This window comes from Theropithecus gelada, chromosome 10, assembly GCF_003255815.1.
Source record: "Theropithecus gelada isolate Dixy chromosome 10, Tgel_1.0, whole genome shotgun sequence".
NCBI classification, from domain to species: Eukaryota; Metazoa; Chordata; class Mammalia; order Primates; family Cercopithecidae; genus Theropithecus; species Theropithecus gelada.
The window spans coordinates 94,754,339-94,771,246 of NC_037678.1; the positions used below are offsets into that span (position 1 = coordinate 94,754,339).

The 16,908-nt window shown below is 48.4% G+C and overlaps 1 protein-coding gene and 1 long non-coding RNA gene across 3 annotated transcripts; one reads left to right on the plus strand and one right to left on the minus strand.

The window, feature by feature from the left end:
• The first annotated feature begins 6,357 nt into the window (after nucleotides 1–6,357).
• Nucleotides 6,358–10,392, plus strand: NXT1 (nuclear transport factor 2 like export factor 1). Its single transcript, XM_025399382.1, has 2 exons — nucleotides 6,358–6,683; nucleotides 9,603–10,392. Exon 2 carries the CDS (start codon nucleotides 9,664–9,666, stop codon nucleotides 10,084–10,086), a length of 423 nt encoding a protein of 140 aa, XP_025255167.1. The 5' UTR covers nucleotides 6,358–6,683; nucleotides 9,603–9,663; the 3' UTR covers nucleotides 10,087–10,392.
• Nucleotides 10,393–12,226: 1,834 nt separating this feature from the next.
• Nucleotides 12,227–13,748, minus strand: LOC112633605. 2 transcript variants are annotated; one of them, XR_003121556.1, is made up of 3 exons: nucleotides 13,578–13,748; nucleotides 12,687–12,776; nucleotides 12,227–12,606 (listed from the first exon to the last, which is right to left on the minus strand). It is a non-coding gene; the product is annotated as an uncharacterized LOC112633605 (long non-coding RNA). The 2 variants fall into 2 exon arrangements; XR_003121555.1 differs by having other exon boundaries at nucleotides 12,227–12,776; nucleotides 13,578–13,736.
• Nucleotides 13,749–16,908: the final 3,160 nt, after the last annotated feature.

Sequence of the window (16,908 nt, forward strand, 5' to 3'; positions counted from 1 at the left end):
TACCTATTTTCAATTCCTTTGGGTATTTAACTAGAAGTATGGCAGTTCTATGCTTAATTTTTTTTGGACTCATCATATACTTTTTTACAGTGACTGAAGCATTTTACATTCCCACCAGCAATGCACAAGGTTTCCAATTTCCCCACATTCTCACCAACATTTGTCATTTTCCATTTTTTGCTTCTAGGCACCCTAAGATTGCAGAGTGGCACCTCATTGGGGTTTTGATTTGCATGTCCAGAGAATGGCATTCCTAGTAAACAAAGCAGCACAGGCCATTTTACAAGGCCATCATTCCCTAAGAGCCTCGTGTTTATAACTGTCATGCCCTCAGCTCGAAGTCCAGCTCATTGAGAGCAGGGATCATACATCTTACCTTTCCTTTGTGTCATCAGCTCCGAGTACCCATGGCTTAATGAGGTTCACAGCCCCTTTCCACTCAGATCTACAATTGGCCTGCACGGTTGGGTCCATAGGAATACCCACCTCCAAGGCTATGCCCAAGGTCACCACGGGGTTGCTTGTGAAGGACACTGAATGTGCCGGGTCCTCCAGAAACTGCTTATGCAGCCACTTACAATGCCTGCTATGATTGACACCTTCAGTGCCTGTCTGAGGCCTGGTACTTCCCTTTTCAGGGGGCTCCAGCTGATTTCCAAATGGCTAAGGGCTTTTTTCCAGGCCAGTGGAAGAAAATCTTCTCTGCCCCCGCTCTTGCCAGACAATGACACCCTCCCCAGCAGCCTTCAACTCTCAGGAGTTGTGTGTAAATTCCACAGTGCCCACATGCTCCCAGCACCAGGGGGAATAATTCTGAAGCATGTGTTCTATGCTGTTCAATGAGGAGCTGCACAGCATAATGAGGATCCAGTCACCCACAGTGGTAGCAGCCTGGGTAATCTACTCCTCACCCATCCCAATTCCCCACACCCCTATGCCTAGCAAATCAATGACTTGCACCAAATACCTGCTTCAGATCGACTTTTTGGGGAATCCAAACTAAGACATGTACCATGTGCTAGGCACTTCCTACACAGTAATTTATAAAACCGGCTTAGAAGCAGAGAAATAACAGTGTCCCTGAGAGTTAAAAGTCAGTAAGACTTGGAACATACCTATACAATGTCACCTTTAAAAGAAAAGAGGCTCCCAGCCCATGAGGGGAATAAATTAAAATATCTACCACCAGAATATGGAAACGCCCAAAAAAAGGGGTGGGATAATTCACAGGGGCAAATGTGGGCAGGGCTGGTGGGAAGGGACTGTGGTCACCAGACTGTGGGGTATCTGGTCTCCCTGGTGACCATGTTCCTTCCTGAGAACATAGATCCTTCAGGCCCTGTCAATTTGTGCCCCTGGACACTGGGATCATGCCATCTACTGTGCTTTCTTGTTCTGGCCCATGCTCTTATAGCCACCTGCACCTGCTCACATAGAGAACACATGAACACACACCGCTTAGGCCCTAGGAAGTTGGTTCTGGCTGTAGATGAACCAACCAACACCCGCTCTGGAGTGCAGCCTTGTGAGCTCATTCCTGTGACTGTCCCTGGCCAATGGACCCCTTCTCAGAAATCAAGACAAAGCCAGCCTCAGGACTGTGGTGAGTTCGTTGAGGTAGCGTCACTATGTAAGGCCTTGAGGGGCCTTTTCTTCTTATTCTTTTTTTTTTTTTTTGAGATGGAGTCTCGCTGCCCAGGCTGGAGTGTAATGGCGTGATGGCGTGGTCTCAGCTCACTGCAACCTCTGCCTCCCAAGTGCAAGCAATTCTCCTGCCTCAGCCTCCTGAGTAGCTGGGATTACAGGTACCTGCCACCACTCACGGGTAATTTTTGTATGTTTAGTAGAGACAAGGTTTCACCATGTTGGCCAGGCTGGTCTCAAACTCCTGACCTCATGATGTGCCCACCTCAGCCTCCCAAAGTGCTGGGATTACAGGCATGAGCCATCGTGCCTAGCCGAGGGGCCCTATTTTCAAGGTTCCATTAGCAGTAAGTGGCAAACCCAGGTCAGACATAAATTAAAAAGGAGTTATTGCCAGCACTAGGCTATTCCCTAGAGCCTTGGGGCAGGAGCACAGCAAGGACTTGGAAAGTAATGAGTAAGAACTCTCTCTTGCTGCATAGCAAACCACTACAAACTTAGTAGGTTAGCATGACAACAATCATTTATTTTGCTCACACATCTGCAGTTTGGATGGGGCATGGCAGGGTAGGCTCATTTCTCTCCAAGCCATGCCAACCTGGGACCATGATGGTTCACACAAGCCACTCACACAACTGGCTACTGGGCACGTGTTGCTGTGGGGTGGCTCAGCTGGAGCTGGGCTTTGCTTGCAGCACAGGCTGGGCTCCAGGGACATGTACAGCTAGAGAGCAGCACCAGCTGTATCTCCTTTTATAGGTCAACCTTGGCAGCCATGTAACACCATTTAGCCTGAGCTCACACAGTCACAAAGGCCTGCCTGATCAAGGGAAGGACTCAACACCATCTCCTGATGGGGGATGGCAAGGTAAGGTTCCAGATGAGGACATGGGACCAGAAATTTTTTTTTGTGGCCATTTTCAGAAAATGTAATCCATCACAGTAAGGAATCCATGCAACCACTCTCCATAGCTCGTGTGTGCGTGTGTGTACATGTAAGTGTGCATATGTGAGTGTCCATGTGTGCATGTGTGTGTGCATACATGTCTTGCTCCAGTTCTCTCCTCTCTCTGGTCACATGGCCTTGACCTCTGCTTCATCCTCTGTTTGTGTTCATGGCCTCAGTTCTTCCTGCCTTCTCAGAATCCCCCCTTCTTCCTTTGGGAAGAGCTCCTCCACATTACTTCTTTTGAGAAACTTCCTCCCCAGGTGTTTTTGGTGGGACTATCCCTCAGGCCACCCATCCCTCCCAGGCAGCAAAGGGGTGGCACATGACTGGAGTTGGGCCAATCCAACTCTTTCCTGAGAATCTGACTTTAGTGGAGAATCCCAGGTGCTAGACACTGGTCACAGTTCTGTCAGTCCAACTCAGCCCTTGAGGCATCCACTGTCCAGTTCTTGTTCCCAGACTCCAAGAGCTACCTTACCCGTGCCTTCTGTAGACTCTGCAAGCATCCTGCAGTCTTCCATTAAACACTGATAAACATGCATATTTAGTTCCAATTCCACATAGAGGCTTTGCAGCCATCTGACCTCTCCCACAATTCCAGATGGCTGATGGCTGAGCTGGGAAGAGGGCTGAGATCCAAACGAGAAATGATCCCTACAACCTTCTCAGACAAATGGCATCACTGCAGGCTGGGCAAATGCTCCAGATGGTGCCTCCTTGATACACTGCTATTTAATGTCTACAGTGTCCACACCTCCATTTTACAGAGGCAATAACTGAGGGACAGAGAAGGCAGAGCTCAGATTTCACAAGACACTGTCTGACCCCGTAAGGTTTGCTCCTTCGGTAAACCTCAGAATCTCCTCAAAAGTCAGGTCCCCAACTGTCCTCCTGGAAAAGCAGCCCAGCTCACTCTGAACTGGCAGTGGCTCAGATGATCTTGCTAAGGCCGAGAGACGGGAAAAAAAAGTGTTTTTGGTGTCAGTGCATGAGAGTCACAACTGCTTTGCTATCACTGTAGATCGACTGGCTCCAAGTCACACAGCCTCTCATGGCAAACAAATGCTGTTAAGATCCTGCACCAGAGAACAACATTGACAATGAGGGAAAAGATCAATCCTGTGTTTACAGACTTAAATATCCTTAAGTCAAGCCTGGGCGTCAGAGCTGCCAAGGACTCTGCCTGTGTGACCAGATGTGCCTGTCCTCCCCAGACGGACTTCATGCTGCACATGTGACCACTGGCTCCTTGGCTGCTTAAACCACTGGGCTCATCTTCAGAAGGTGCCCATGCAATTTGGTGACAAATCCCACCAATTTGTCAATACACTTCTTCCAAGTTTAAAAGCCAGTCATTGGAGGGATTGTTGGCAGATAAGGAAGCTGCGGTAGATGCAAAATGTCAAAGCATGATTCTGCTTTCCTAATGCTTTCTGGATGCTACTTCGTGCTCGGCCCCATATGAAGCACTTAGCATTGCATTGTTTCCTTCACTCCTCACGTCAGCCCAAGGAGATGGATTTGACCATTGCCCCTATTCTACAGAGGAGGCAGCTGAGCCCCAAAGAGGTAAGTCACTTGCCACAGCCACCCTGCTAATGCTTAAGCCACACTAGTCAAATTGCAAATAACTTTATGTTTATGCCCAATTTTAAATAGTATAAAAGATAAAAGGGATTTCCTGGCTCTTGAAACTAAAAAGTCCAAACTTGAGGGATGATTTGACTCCCAACATAGTCATCAAGAGCCTGATTTCTTCCCAGCTTTCCTGTCTGCCTCATCATCAAGGGTCTACCACTCAGGGCATCAAGATGGCTGCAGCAGTGCTATCTACACACCATGGGTCCAGAAGGGAAGGGAGAAAAATATCCTTTCCCAGAATCCCTCAGCAAACACCTCCAGGCTCAATGGCCCTAATTGGGCCTCCCACCACCCTCAGCTGTGCTCAACGCATACAGTGCCAGTTGTATGCCCTTTGGAACCAGGGATGTCTCTGACCTCCCCAAACTCCAGGATCATAGGGGGAATAAAAGCCAGGGTTGCTTCCAAAGAGAGCAGGGAGTGTGTTGAGGACAGATCATCACAACCATGCAGTTGAGGAGCAATGATTTGAACCCAGGCTTGTCTGTTCATTCAGAGAGTATTTATTGAGCCCTTGCTATGGGTCAGGCACAACTTTATATGCTGGAGACACAAACCTAAAAGGACCCAAACCTACAAGGCAGAACAGCTGCCTCTCAAGGCTAAAGTCTCGCATTTTTAAAAGGCCTTGGAGCTTCATTAACGTTCTTCTAACGTCCTAATGTTCTTCTAACCAGCTTTTCTAGGTATGAATTGACCCTGTGACACCAGGATGGTTCTTTGTCAGCCTCCTTGTCTATAAAATCAGAAATAATGGTACCTCCCCCAATAAGTTATGTGAAAGAAATGAAAGGGACTTATTATATATGAAACAAAAGCAGCACAACATCCAAACTACTGAGCGTGCAGTAGATCAACTCTCATTCCCACTTCCATTCCATCCATGCCGATTTAGATCAATCCAAGTATCACTGCCTTGGGGTTCATAAAGTCATTTCAGTTCATAAAGCATCGAAAATGCTCCTTCAGCCTCTCTGCTCAGCCTCCAACGTGTCCTTTTAATAATCCAAACTCTCCACCTACTTAACTGAAGTGTGTGCGTGGGGTGGGGGTGAGAAGGGGTGGCCTATACTAAACAGCCCAGCTGTTTTCAATGTGTCCTGAAATCTGAGACCAAGATTCTCTTAGGAATGCAAGCAAAGGGAGCCGATGGGACGCCAAGAAAGCACAGGTTAAACTACTTCACTTCATCTAGCCCCAGTTCTCTCCTGGCTTTGCAATTAATTTTTCAGCCTCAGACCAGCAGATGGAGCTGAAAATGCTGTCTAAAGAAATGAGGTTTTTCTTTTAATTTACAAGCTACAGTTTCTCAAACCTCCACACTGAATGGTTATATCCTGTTGAGCCTGTTGGTAAAGTTCAGTAAAAATCCAGTCCTCATTCCAGAACAGCTGAAACTTAGCTAGGGACGCGGAATAACAGAATCCCAACTCCTGACAGGCCCGGGTTTCCCGGGACACCTCAGGCCTCAGGGCAGTGGGAAGCCGCCGTCAAGCCCCCGCCTCACCCACGTCCTACCCTCGCCCCAGTCTCCTCCCACTCTTAGCTACATTTCCCATGTGACTAAAACTGGCTTCCTCTGTGTCCACCAGGACATCGCCTCTAAGTGGCTTAAGCTCCTAAGGAGCGCGATCGGCTCAGGCACTCCGCCACGCGCATGCCACAGGGCGCGGCCGGCCTTGCCCTCGCTGTGGCCTCAAGCACCGCGGCGCCTCACGTGTTGCCGTACGGAAGGCCTCGGCGGGGTCAGGCAGCTGCTGCTGGCCGTGACTGCATCAAGTAGTGACGTTTCACGAGCCTTTTAACTGAAATCACTCCAATACAAGGGCATGCGGGACTAGGTGAAAGCACTTCACCCAACCCCACACGACGTCCCCTCCCTCTCCAGCCAACCGGCCTCCGCGCAGCGGAAAGAAAAGCGAGGATCTAGGGGCGGGACCTGAGAGGTTTGGCCCAATCAGGGATCCCACCTAACCAGACGGGCCGGGGTCTGTGACCCTGTGGACCAATAAAAACTCGACGGCGGATTTGCCGGGGTTTCTGGGACGGTGACACTCCCGGAAGCTACCACCTCTTATAAGCCACACACGGGCGGAGATAGCCTTCCGGCTCGCAGTCCCACTGGCTAACCTCGCTGCCCGTCACGGGAATGTGAGAGGGGGCGGGGCCGGAGCGCTCGCGTCTGCGCGGAGTCCGGCTAGCAGCGCGCGGGAAGCCGCGGAACTGCGCCGGAAAGTCCCCAGGCTGTGGGGCCCCGGTGACCCAGAGTAAGCCTCCAAGAAGGAAGAGGAGGGAAGAAAGGCGGCTCTTCCCGTGCCCCTACCCGAGGCCTCGGTGGGCCCACCCTGTGACCTCCGCGGCCGGCCCCTCGGTGGAGCTGCGGCCCGCGCGGGGGGCATCCCGACCGTGGGCGCCGCGGCCCGCGCTGACCCTGGACGTCGCCGCGCAGGTAGGTTGCAGTCCCCCCGGCGGTCTGACCCCGGAGACAGCCTCTCGTGCATACCCCACGCCCTCCTCCATTGTCGGGAATAAGACACGGCTGTACCTTTGTCCACGTGGTAGAGTTGCCTCTCTACTGTGCAAAACGCGTGGCAGCGAATTCTCTTCAATGAGGAGAGGCGCGTCCCCTCGCAGAGCAGCTCTCGGGTCTGAGGAGGGCAGGGCAGGGCGTGCGTCTGTCTAGGTTTGAATTAAAGGCGACTCGCAGGAAATAAGACCATGCCACTGTGGCAGCTTCTCCCGTCCAGCTCCGGACACTCGACGGTGCGGGCCGTGGGAGGAGGCGGCGATCTTCACAGCCTCTTACTCCAGTCCTCAAGGTCTGGTTCTTTTTCTGATTTGACGCAGCGGGGCTGACAGCCCCATAGGTAACTGAGAACCAAAAGTGGAGATGGTCCTTCTATGGAGTGTGGGGGCGTGGCCAATTGTTAGATTGTGTTTGGAAGGACAGCCAGGGGCGGGGAAGAGGGGCATTTCTGAGATGATGGGGGGACTGGTGCCATGGAGGGAAGAGGAGTGAGGTGGAGATCGGGAATTCCAGCCAAAGAGAAATGGGGTCCCTGGGAGAAAATTCCCACTCCGGCAGTCCTGGAGTTGTCCTCATGGAGACTTGCTTACGCGAGTAAAAGGACAGCATCGTCTTGACAAAATTTCAGCCCTCAGTCTAGTCTTGTAAATGATAGATCAGGAATGCTCTTAACCGTCATTACCTTGATCCAGCCCTAGGTTTCCCTTTTCTCATTTGTAAAATTGTTATAGTAATACCTTTTTCATTCATTTGTGGTGACATTTAAATGAGGTAATATATGTGAAGCTCTTAGCAAACACAGCGCTTCTTCTTCGTAGGTTCCGCGTGGGGTGGATTCAGCCAACCTCAAATCAAAAATACTCTTCAGAAAAAGAAAAATGCCTTTGTACTGAACATGTAGAGGCTTTTTTTTCTTGTCATTATTTCCTAAACTATACAGTATAACACCTATTTACATCCCTTCTACATTGTATTAGGTGTTATAAGTTACCTACAGGTGATTAAGGTATATAGGAGGATGCTGCGCATACGTTGTATCAAACAGTACACCGTTCTATCAGGGACTTGAGCATCAGCAGGTGTTGGTATCCTCGGGGGTCCTGAATCCAGTTCCTCACAGATACTGAGGGACCGCTGTACTTAGTTCAGAGTACAGTTGAGGCTTCACTTTGAGGTCTGTGGAGGGCATGGAAAGACCCAGGTCTGAAATTGGCTCTTAACTGCTCATTTTTAGGACAGCTTCCCTCCCAGCCAGCCCTTTACCAGAGGCAATGCACCACCTTTGCAGCCGTTATAAGAACCTGGCTCTTTCCAGCCCTATGTGGAATGTTTTATCGATTTCATAAGCTAATCATTTAAAAAAAAGGTCTTTTTTTGAAATGAAAAAAAAAATCACTATTTAATTTTGTAAGTATAAACTATTTTAGTAATGTCCTCTATTTTAGTAATCCAGTATCTTAGTAATGTCCTCTATTTTAAGTGAAATATTTTAATTATGGAGAAAATAACATAACAGTTGTACCTGTACCCTGAAAAAAGTAAATGTCAATTTTTTTTATGCTTTTGTACTTTTTTATTGGGGGGACAGTGTGACATTTCAGCTATAGTACACATTCTGTGCCCACACACCCAAGAACTTTGAAATTTAACATGTCTTTCTGTGGAGGCACTGTGGCTCCACAGGACTTACGTGGTGGATATTAGTACCTATGTAAGCTGGGTGTCCTCCCTTCTAATCCCCACTCACCCAAGAGGTTTGCTGCTTCCAGCTTACCATGGGGATTATGGCTGCCATTTTGGTTCTGTCCTCATGTCATTTGTGTTTCTACCCTCTTAAGAAACCTGCCTTCTCTGCCCTCCTGGTTCCTCTTGAGTGAGCTCATGATAGACTTTCCCAGACTCAGCAGCTGATGAGCATTTCGTTGGTTTGGTTGGCCTTTATTGAGCCAGTGACCACTCTTCCCTTCTAAATGGTCCACTGTCTTTACCAAGGGGCAGTCATGTCTGTTGCAAGCATTCAGGAAAGAGTGGCCTTCCATAGTCAAATGTACTCTATTTTATAAAGTGTGATTTAAAAAATTAATGGTCCAGTCAGCCCTCCTCATCCTCTGGGAATTGATTCCAGCAGTCCCCCTACCCCTGCAACAGACCAAATCTGCTGATGCTCCAAGTCCTTGATATAAAATGGCGTTAAGGCCGGGCACAGTGGCTCATGACTGTAATCCCAGCACTTTGGGAGGCCGAGGCGGGCAGATCACCTGAGGTCAGGAATTTGAGACCAGACTGGCCAACATAGCGAAACCCTATCTTTACTAAAAATACAAAAATTAGCCAAGCGTGGCGGTGGGCACCTGTAGTCCCAGCTACTTGGGAGGCTGAGGCAAGAGAATCCCTTGAACCTGGGAGGTGGGAGATTGCAGTGAGCCGAGATCACGCCACTGCACTCCAGCCTGGGTGACAGAGTGAGACTCAGTCTCAAAAACAAAAACAAAATGGCATAGCACAGTCAGCCCAATATATTTGCAGGTTTCGCCCTGAGGTTGCTTGAATCTGTGGATGCAAAACCCTCAGATATGGAGTGCTGACTATAACTAAATGTTTTTAACTAAACACAATGTATACTGTCTCAGTTTGCCACAGTGGTAATCCCATCTTAACAATGAGCAAACTGAGGCTTAGTAAAATTAGACATTTAGGTGTTGGGTACTATTTGAGCCTACAGTCATTGTTCTGCAGTCTGTAACTATTTTGCCAGTAGTAGAAAAGGAGGAATGTTCCATTGTCAGGGCAGAATGAACTTTGGCATTCACATGGGTTCTCTTCAACCTTACTTCCCTGCAGCCCCTGATTCCCCAAGGCAGAGGAAATACCCTGGTGGAGCCTTTCTTCCATAGAACCAGAAATGGCATCTGTGGATTTCAAGACCTACGTGGATCAGGCCTGCAGAGCTGCTGAGGAGTTTGTCAACGTCTACTACACCACCATGGATAAGCGGCGGCGTTTGCTCTCCCGCCTGTACATGGGCACAGCCACCCTGGTCTGGAATGGCAATGCTGTTTCAGGACAAGAATCCTTGAGTGAGTTTTTTGAAATGCTGCCTTCCAGCGAGTTCCAAATCAGTGTGGTAGACTGCCAACCTGTACATGATGAAGCCACACCGAGCCAGACCACAGTCCTTGTTGTGATCTGTGGATCAGTGAAGTTTGAGGGGAACAAACAACGGGACTTCAACCAGAACTTCATCCTGACCGCCCAGGCCTCACCCAGCAACACAGTGTGGAAGATCGCAAGTGACTGCTTCCGCTTCCAGGATTGGGCCAGCTAGTGGGGGTGGCAGAGGTCTCTGCTTCATTCAGCCCTAGCTCTGTAGAGAAATGCAAACCTCAACTCTCAAGGATATGAGGAACACAAGTTCATTTCTGTTGTTGCGGAGACACTGCAGACTCCACTGTGCTGAGGTTGAACTCTTTTTTTGTTGCTCAAGTTCTAGGAGTCCCTTTCCTGAATATATACTTGTTTGTGATAGTTTCCTTTTCAAAGTAGTAAACTTTTCTATTTTTCTACTTGCCCAGTAGAGACTCTGATTCTGGAAATTCTGACAAATAATTTAATAATACACATGTTGCTTCTTTCCCCCCGTCTGATGTGTTTGACCAGGTTTTGAGGGAGGAGGAGGGCTAAAGGCAGAAAGCATAATAGGAAGCACCCGCACAGGGGTGAGGATCAGGGCTTAGTACCTACCCCAGGCACCGGTATGCACACAGTTGACCCACCTGGAACTGTGATTCACAACCCCATGCACACTAGAATCCCTTGGGACACTGAAAATTACCTGTGCCAAGGCCATACTGCAGACCCAACCATGCTTGAGTCTGTGTGTGTGGTGGTGGATAGGGGTTTTTTTTTGTTTTTTGTTTGTTTGTTTGTTTTTGAGACAGGGTCTTGCTCTATCACCCAGATTGGAGTGCAGTGGCATAATCTTGGCTCACTGCAACCTCCATCTCCTGGGTTCAAATAATTATTGTGCCTCAGCCTCCTGCGTAGCTGGGATTGCAGGCACATGCCACCACACTGGTTAATTGTTTGCCTGAACCTTTGAGGGTAGGGCTGGGCATGGGCAGTTTTTAAAAGCACCCTAGTTGTCTTTTAGGATACATCACCTTAGGATGTAGCAGAATCACCTAACAGATGACTGGGCCCTATCTTAGCACCTTAGCTGAGAATTGATGAGAACAGATGAAATACTAGAGTTAGCTAACAATTGCTTTTAAATGAAGCCACTATATTAAACTCATTCATAAAGAGAAAGTGAATCAGTACTGATTCTGAGAGGAAGAAGCACTGAAACTGTGATGGAGGACATCAGAACTAGAAGCTGCTTTTACTGATCCTAAAGGCCAAACCCAATTGCATTTCTCCAATGTAAAGAATAGAAAACCCTGTAGAAGTTGGACCAACTTCTTACCAAAGTTCCCCAGTTGGGGAACTGCAGCTTCCCCAGTTGTCTTTGGTAAGAGTGTGCTAGGTTTGGGATAGGGTAGTCAAGATATTGGAATGGGAAATTTTGAGAAGGGTAAGAATTCTGATGAGCACAGTGACATGGGTAGCTGTTTCCTCTTGACACCCCTTCCCTTCTCTATGATCTGAAGGCCAGTGTTTTGAGAGACAAGGGACCCATCTTAAATACTTGACTTTCTCATTCACTTTGTAGCTAGGCCTGACGTGATTAAGTTCTGGCCAATGTAATACAAGGACTGAACTTGTGGGAATTTTCCTTCAACAGACCCTTCTTTCTTCCCCCCTCTATCCTGCTGCCTGGAAAGGTTATGCTGGCCTGACCACAGGCTCTGGCTCAGTCTTGGCCAAGAGAACAGCGCAGCTATACCCCAGAGGTAGGATAGTGCTAAGCTAAAAGGAGCCTAGGTCCCATGTGTAAACACCAAAATAGGCCCAGCTCACTCAACCTAAGACTTATTTTTAAATGAGAAATAAATCCCATCTTAAGCCATTATCAGTTTGGGGTGTGTGACACTGACACACAGCAGTAATCCTAAGAGAGGAAAAGGATTTGAATGGGGCAGACTGTGTTCACTATTAGGGACAGAGGACGCGGGTCGGCCCCAACTACTGCCCCTCAGGTCCGGGCCAGACCCCCAGTGGGCAGGGCGGATAGGGCACAGGGCACTGCGTCCCCACCCACACTAGCCTGGTTGCGGGCGGACTCTAAGGGCACAGCGGGAAGCTCCGCCCTTGCCATGCCCCCGCCACCCGGGAAGGCAAGACAGGTGTGCGTGGCACCCTTCTCCTTCGTTTCTGGGACACATCACCAACCGGCCGTGCAGCAGTTACAGGCAGATGGCCCGGCTCGTCCCTGTGGGTGGGGTTTCCCAACGGCGGAAAGCGCAAGCCCCTCCCGTTCTGTCCAGCGCGCTGCCGCTGCCTTAATTATAAGGCAGATGAAGGTGAAGAGTTTACTGGTTTTTATGTTTACAACTTTTTGTAAATTTTAAGTTATTCTAGAAAGTTTAAGAAATTAATTATGCTGAGGAGTGTAATCAGCACGCAGTGCGAGTTTGTTCTTATAGTGGCCACGTCCACAAACCCTGTGGTGTGAAGAACAGAAGGCGTTCTGCTTTCTGTGTTTCACCGGCTCTCCCTCGCTTCAACTTCCAGGTCCTGGAGTAGTGGTGACAGCAAGGTCTGTTGGTTTCTTTGATTTGGGTTTGATGAAAACCCACTCCAGTGGGGTACGGGGTGGGCAGGGAGAATAGGGGCTGGGGTGGGAGGGGCAAGAGTTGGGGCCTGGGGGCGGAGGAGATGAAGGGGAAGAGTAGCTTGGAGATATCTGGAAGAAGAGACATTGGAAGGCCGGGGGAGCTGAAATAGACATTAAGTGAAGCTGAGGAGTCCTAGTGAACCCGTTACCTCTGATCTAGCTATGCCCAGAACACCAGGAAATCAAGAAACTTCTGAATGTGGTCTGCTGCAAGTTTGGAAGGTGCACACCTGTTGCTGCTGATTTGGACAATTTGGGGGAAGAGCAGATTTAGATGCTGCTTTGGTCGACCTTAAACACCAGCCCTGTCTCCCCTACCACCTTGCCAAATTAGGGCCCAGTCTCTCCTTTAAAGAGCAAACAGAAAACTGGAGAAAGTTACTTTGTCCTGTAGACAAAAGGCTGCGACTAGGTAAGAGGAGGGATCCATGATGCAAAACTTAAGACCAGCCTGGTCAAAAAGGCGAAACTCCATCTCTACTAAAAATAGAAAAATTAGCTGGGCGTGGTAGCGGGCGCCTGTAATCCCAGCTACTCGGGAAACTGAGGCAGGAGAATCGCTTGAACCCAGGAGGCGAAGGTTGCAGTCAACCAAGATCGCGCCACTGCATTCTAGTCTGGGCGACAGTGAGACTCCGTATCAAAAAACAAAAAATCTTACACATCACCAACGAGCCTTGTGAGAAATGGCTTAACGTTGTGACACCTTGCCCAATTTTAAAGCAGGTAAAGGCGTGTGTTAAAACTCAACTCTTGAATTGAACCCCAGCTGCTTAATTTGATGTTGGACTGTAATCTATTTTGCAGCACTGTAGAGCCTTGGAATTTGCACATTAGGAAGTGCCACCACGAGGCGGTGGCGTTCTTTCTCGATCGGAGCCCACACGCCTCCTGGTGCTCCCTCTTCCAAGCCGGGCTCCTTGTGAGCGCGGCCGCCGCTCTTCTGAGGGCTGCTCTTCCCCCATGACAAGAACGCCACGCCCTAAGCAGCTCTCGGAACCCAGAGCGCCCATGGGCAGCTCTCGCCAGGACGTGCTGACCGAGGTAGGCTGCCCAGCAGAGTAGGGATGTTGAGGAAAGGACAGCAGCTCCGCAAAGGAGCTGGGTAAACCACAGCCCAGACCCCGCTGACCACCAGTCCGAAACCAAGACGCAGGGGTCGTGCTGGTTTGGCACTCAACCGCAGGTTCCAGTCTCCCGGATACGGCCGACGTCACTACACTGCGACCGCGCAGGACCCTTCGGAGGACGCTTTTGTCAGCTAGTAATCCAGCGATGGCGCGCACCACGTGACTCCGGCGCCCTAGCCCCGCCCTCCGTCTCCAAGGAGCCCTGGAAGGAGCGATACCAGCAGCTCCAGAAGACGGGGAGAGGCGGGGCCGGACTACGGGACAGCCAATGGGCGGGGAGCGCCGCCCAGCCTGACCCACCGGCCGCGCCCTCACGAGCCTGTGAGCGTGCGCCCGCCGTGCAGGTGAGGGACAGCGAGGATGTCTAGTGGGTAGGGCGCCGGGGTTGCGCGTGCTTCCGCGTTCTTCCTAGCGCGGTTTAGAATTTGATACATTTCTTTCCAGTCTATTTCTATAGATTTGTTTTCAAACCAAATCAGGCCCTGTGTAAAATAGTGTGGCCGTCTTTACTCATTGTAACATGGTGAGCATTTCCCCAAGCTATTACACATATTTTTAACCATATTTTTAAACGTTGTTTTAATGACCGGCATAATAATCCAGTGCTTGGATATATCAAATTATTGACCATCTCCTTATAGGTGAGATTGTTTCCAAAGTTTCACTAATAAAAGTGCACTGCAGTGAACGCCCTTACATAAAAGTTCACTCCCGTGTACTTTCCTCGTGCAGAGTTCTGCAGCATGAAACACTATATTTGTCCGTTTCATGTTTTATCAGTGGTTTATGATTGTTTTTATAGTATTCCATTGTCAGTGAAGTATGCCATTCACACTCTCAAGTGAATTGTCTATTCGTATTATTTTTTAAAAAACAACAAACATAAACTTAGAAAGGAGAGCTTTATTTCTTTAGAGGGTGATAACCTGCAAGGTGGCCCTTCTGACAGGCTGGGAAGCATAGCCTCTGGCAGAAGCTCAAAAGGCAGGCACCTGGAGGGAAGGGGGCCTAAGACAGGCATTCAAGCTGAAAGGCTTAGCCAAGTACAGGTATGAACAGGCCCCAGGAAGAGCTATGAATATTCATAAAACGGATCCTGACCCATGCTTACTGGACAAACATGCATGTTACAGGTGACCTATGTTTACTTTGGGGTGGACTCTTAGCATTTACATGTATTCATGTATTACACTTAACCCTTTATGTTGAAAGGTCTTTTCAGGACACTAATGCACTTGTGTGCAGCCTCTGTAAACCGCCAGAATCAGCCCCTGTTCGGTTGTTTCCCATCAGGAAAAAGTTACTGCAGTCAGCCTCTGGTCCAATCAAAGTAGTAATTATTTGTGGAAGTGGCATGGCGGGGGATGGGGGGCATCAGCATGTGGAGGTGGATGAGATGCACAGTGTTTGAATATTGCTTATCTAGAAGCCAGTGCTTGTTTGGCTGCTAGAGAATAAAAACCTTGTGGCAGTTAGAGCATAGTTTCTTCCTGAAGTGTAGAGGTGCGTGACAACCCTTGCCGGGCATGGCCCTTCATTGTTTATCATTTAGTATTGCCACAGAGTCCATGAGTCTTATGACCTCTATATTAACCTTAATGCTAGGATGGGTGATGCACAGAAATGAGGACTGTCCAACCTCTTGTTCCATCATGGCCAGGAACTCAGTTTTTAAGGTTTCTCTGGGGTAAAAAAAAACTGTTTTTAAGGTTTATTTTCTCCCTCTTGGCCAAGAAGGAGTCTGTTCAGTCAGCTGGGAGGCTTAGAATTTTATTTTTAGTTTACGATATACTTTGCTACTTTTGTGTTAGACTGGTGTTTTTTACCTTATTCATTTCCAGAAGTTACTTTGAATAAGCTTGTTGTAATTTCTACCTTGGAACCTGATCTAGTTTATAAATTCCTGTAGCATTTCTAAAGATAATTTTAATATAAAATATATGATTATCATATGCTGTTTCTTTCTTTGGTTAGGCATTAAAGCTATTAAGACACTCAACTAAAGCAATCCTTTCAGCATTGAATGCTAGCTAATGTAATCAGAGATGGAGTCTCGTTCTGTTGCCCAGGCTGGAGTGGAATGGCATGATCTAAGCTCACTGCAACCTCCATCTCCTGGGTTCAAGCGACTCTACTGCCTCAGCCTCCTGAGCATCTGGGATTACAAGTGCCTGCCACCACTCCCGGCTAATTTTGTTTTGTTTTTTTGAGACAGAGTTTCGCTCTGTTGCCCAGGCTGGAGTGCAGTGGCACAATCTCCTCTCACTGCAACCTCTACGTCCCGTGTTGAAGCGATTCTTCTGCCTCAGCCTCCTGAATAGCTGGGATTACAGGCATGTGCCACCTCACCTGGCTAATTTTTGTATTTTCAGTAGAGAAGGGGTTTCACCATGTTGGCCAGGCTGGTCTTGAACTTCTGACCTCAGGTGATCCGCCCACTTCGCCCTCCCAAAGTACTAGAATTACAGGTGTGCGCCATGATACTCGGCCTAATTTTTGTATTTTAGCAGAGACAGGGTTTCACCATGTTGGCCGGGCTGGTCTTTAACTCCTGACCTCAAGTGATCAGCCTACCTCAGCCTCCCAAAGTGCTGGGATTACAAGCGTGAGCCACCGTGCCTGGCCACCTTTTTGTAATGCAAAACAAAATCATAAAACATGATTCTGGGCCTGCTGGAGCCATGAGTGAAAACTGCATCCATTCCAATTTCTTCAAATCATGGAATGCAAATATAAAGAGAGTCGGCCTAAGAAAGATTTCTGTCACTCATTCATTCTTCAAATATTTATTGAGCACCTACTATGTGTGGGAACTTGGCTCCTGTTCAGGAAATATAATTAAAAGTACAATCTCCCAACCCTCTTCAGAAAGGTAGTGGAGAAAGAAAACACTTTTTAATTGAATAAGCATTAAACTAGAATGTGATACCCATCACAGGCAATCCACTAAGAGACTGCAAAGACAGAAACCCCACTCTTTTGTGCAGCCAAGCAATCCATTACATACGTTTTCAAGATAAACAATAACTAGTTCTCAAGGGAACTTGGCAGCACTTTTCATCACACACAGTTCATCTAACCTGATATTTGGGGTGATCCTCTGTGTTAGCCAATTGGCTTTATCTAGAGGAAAAAGAAACTTGTATCTTTATGAGATAATTTTGTAAGTTGGAGCAAAGGGCCCACTGAAGTTAGGCTCCTACTCTCCCATTAAAACTGGGAGATAGGGGCATTAGTTCCC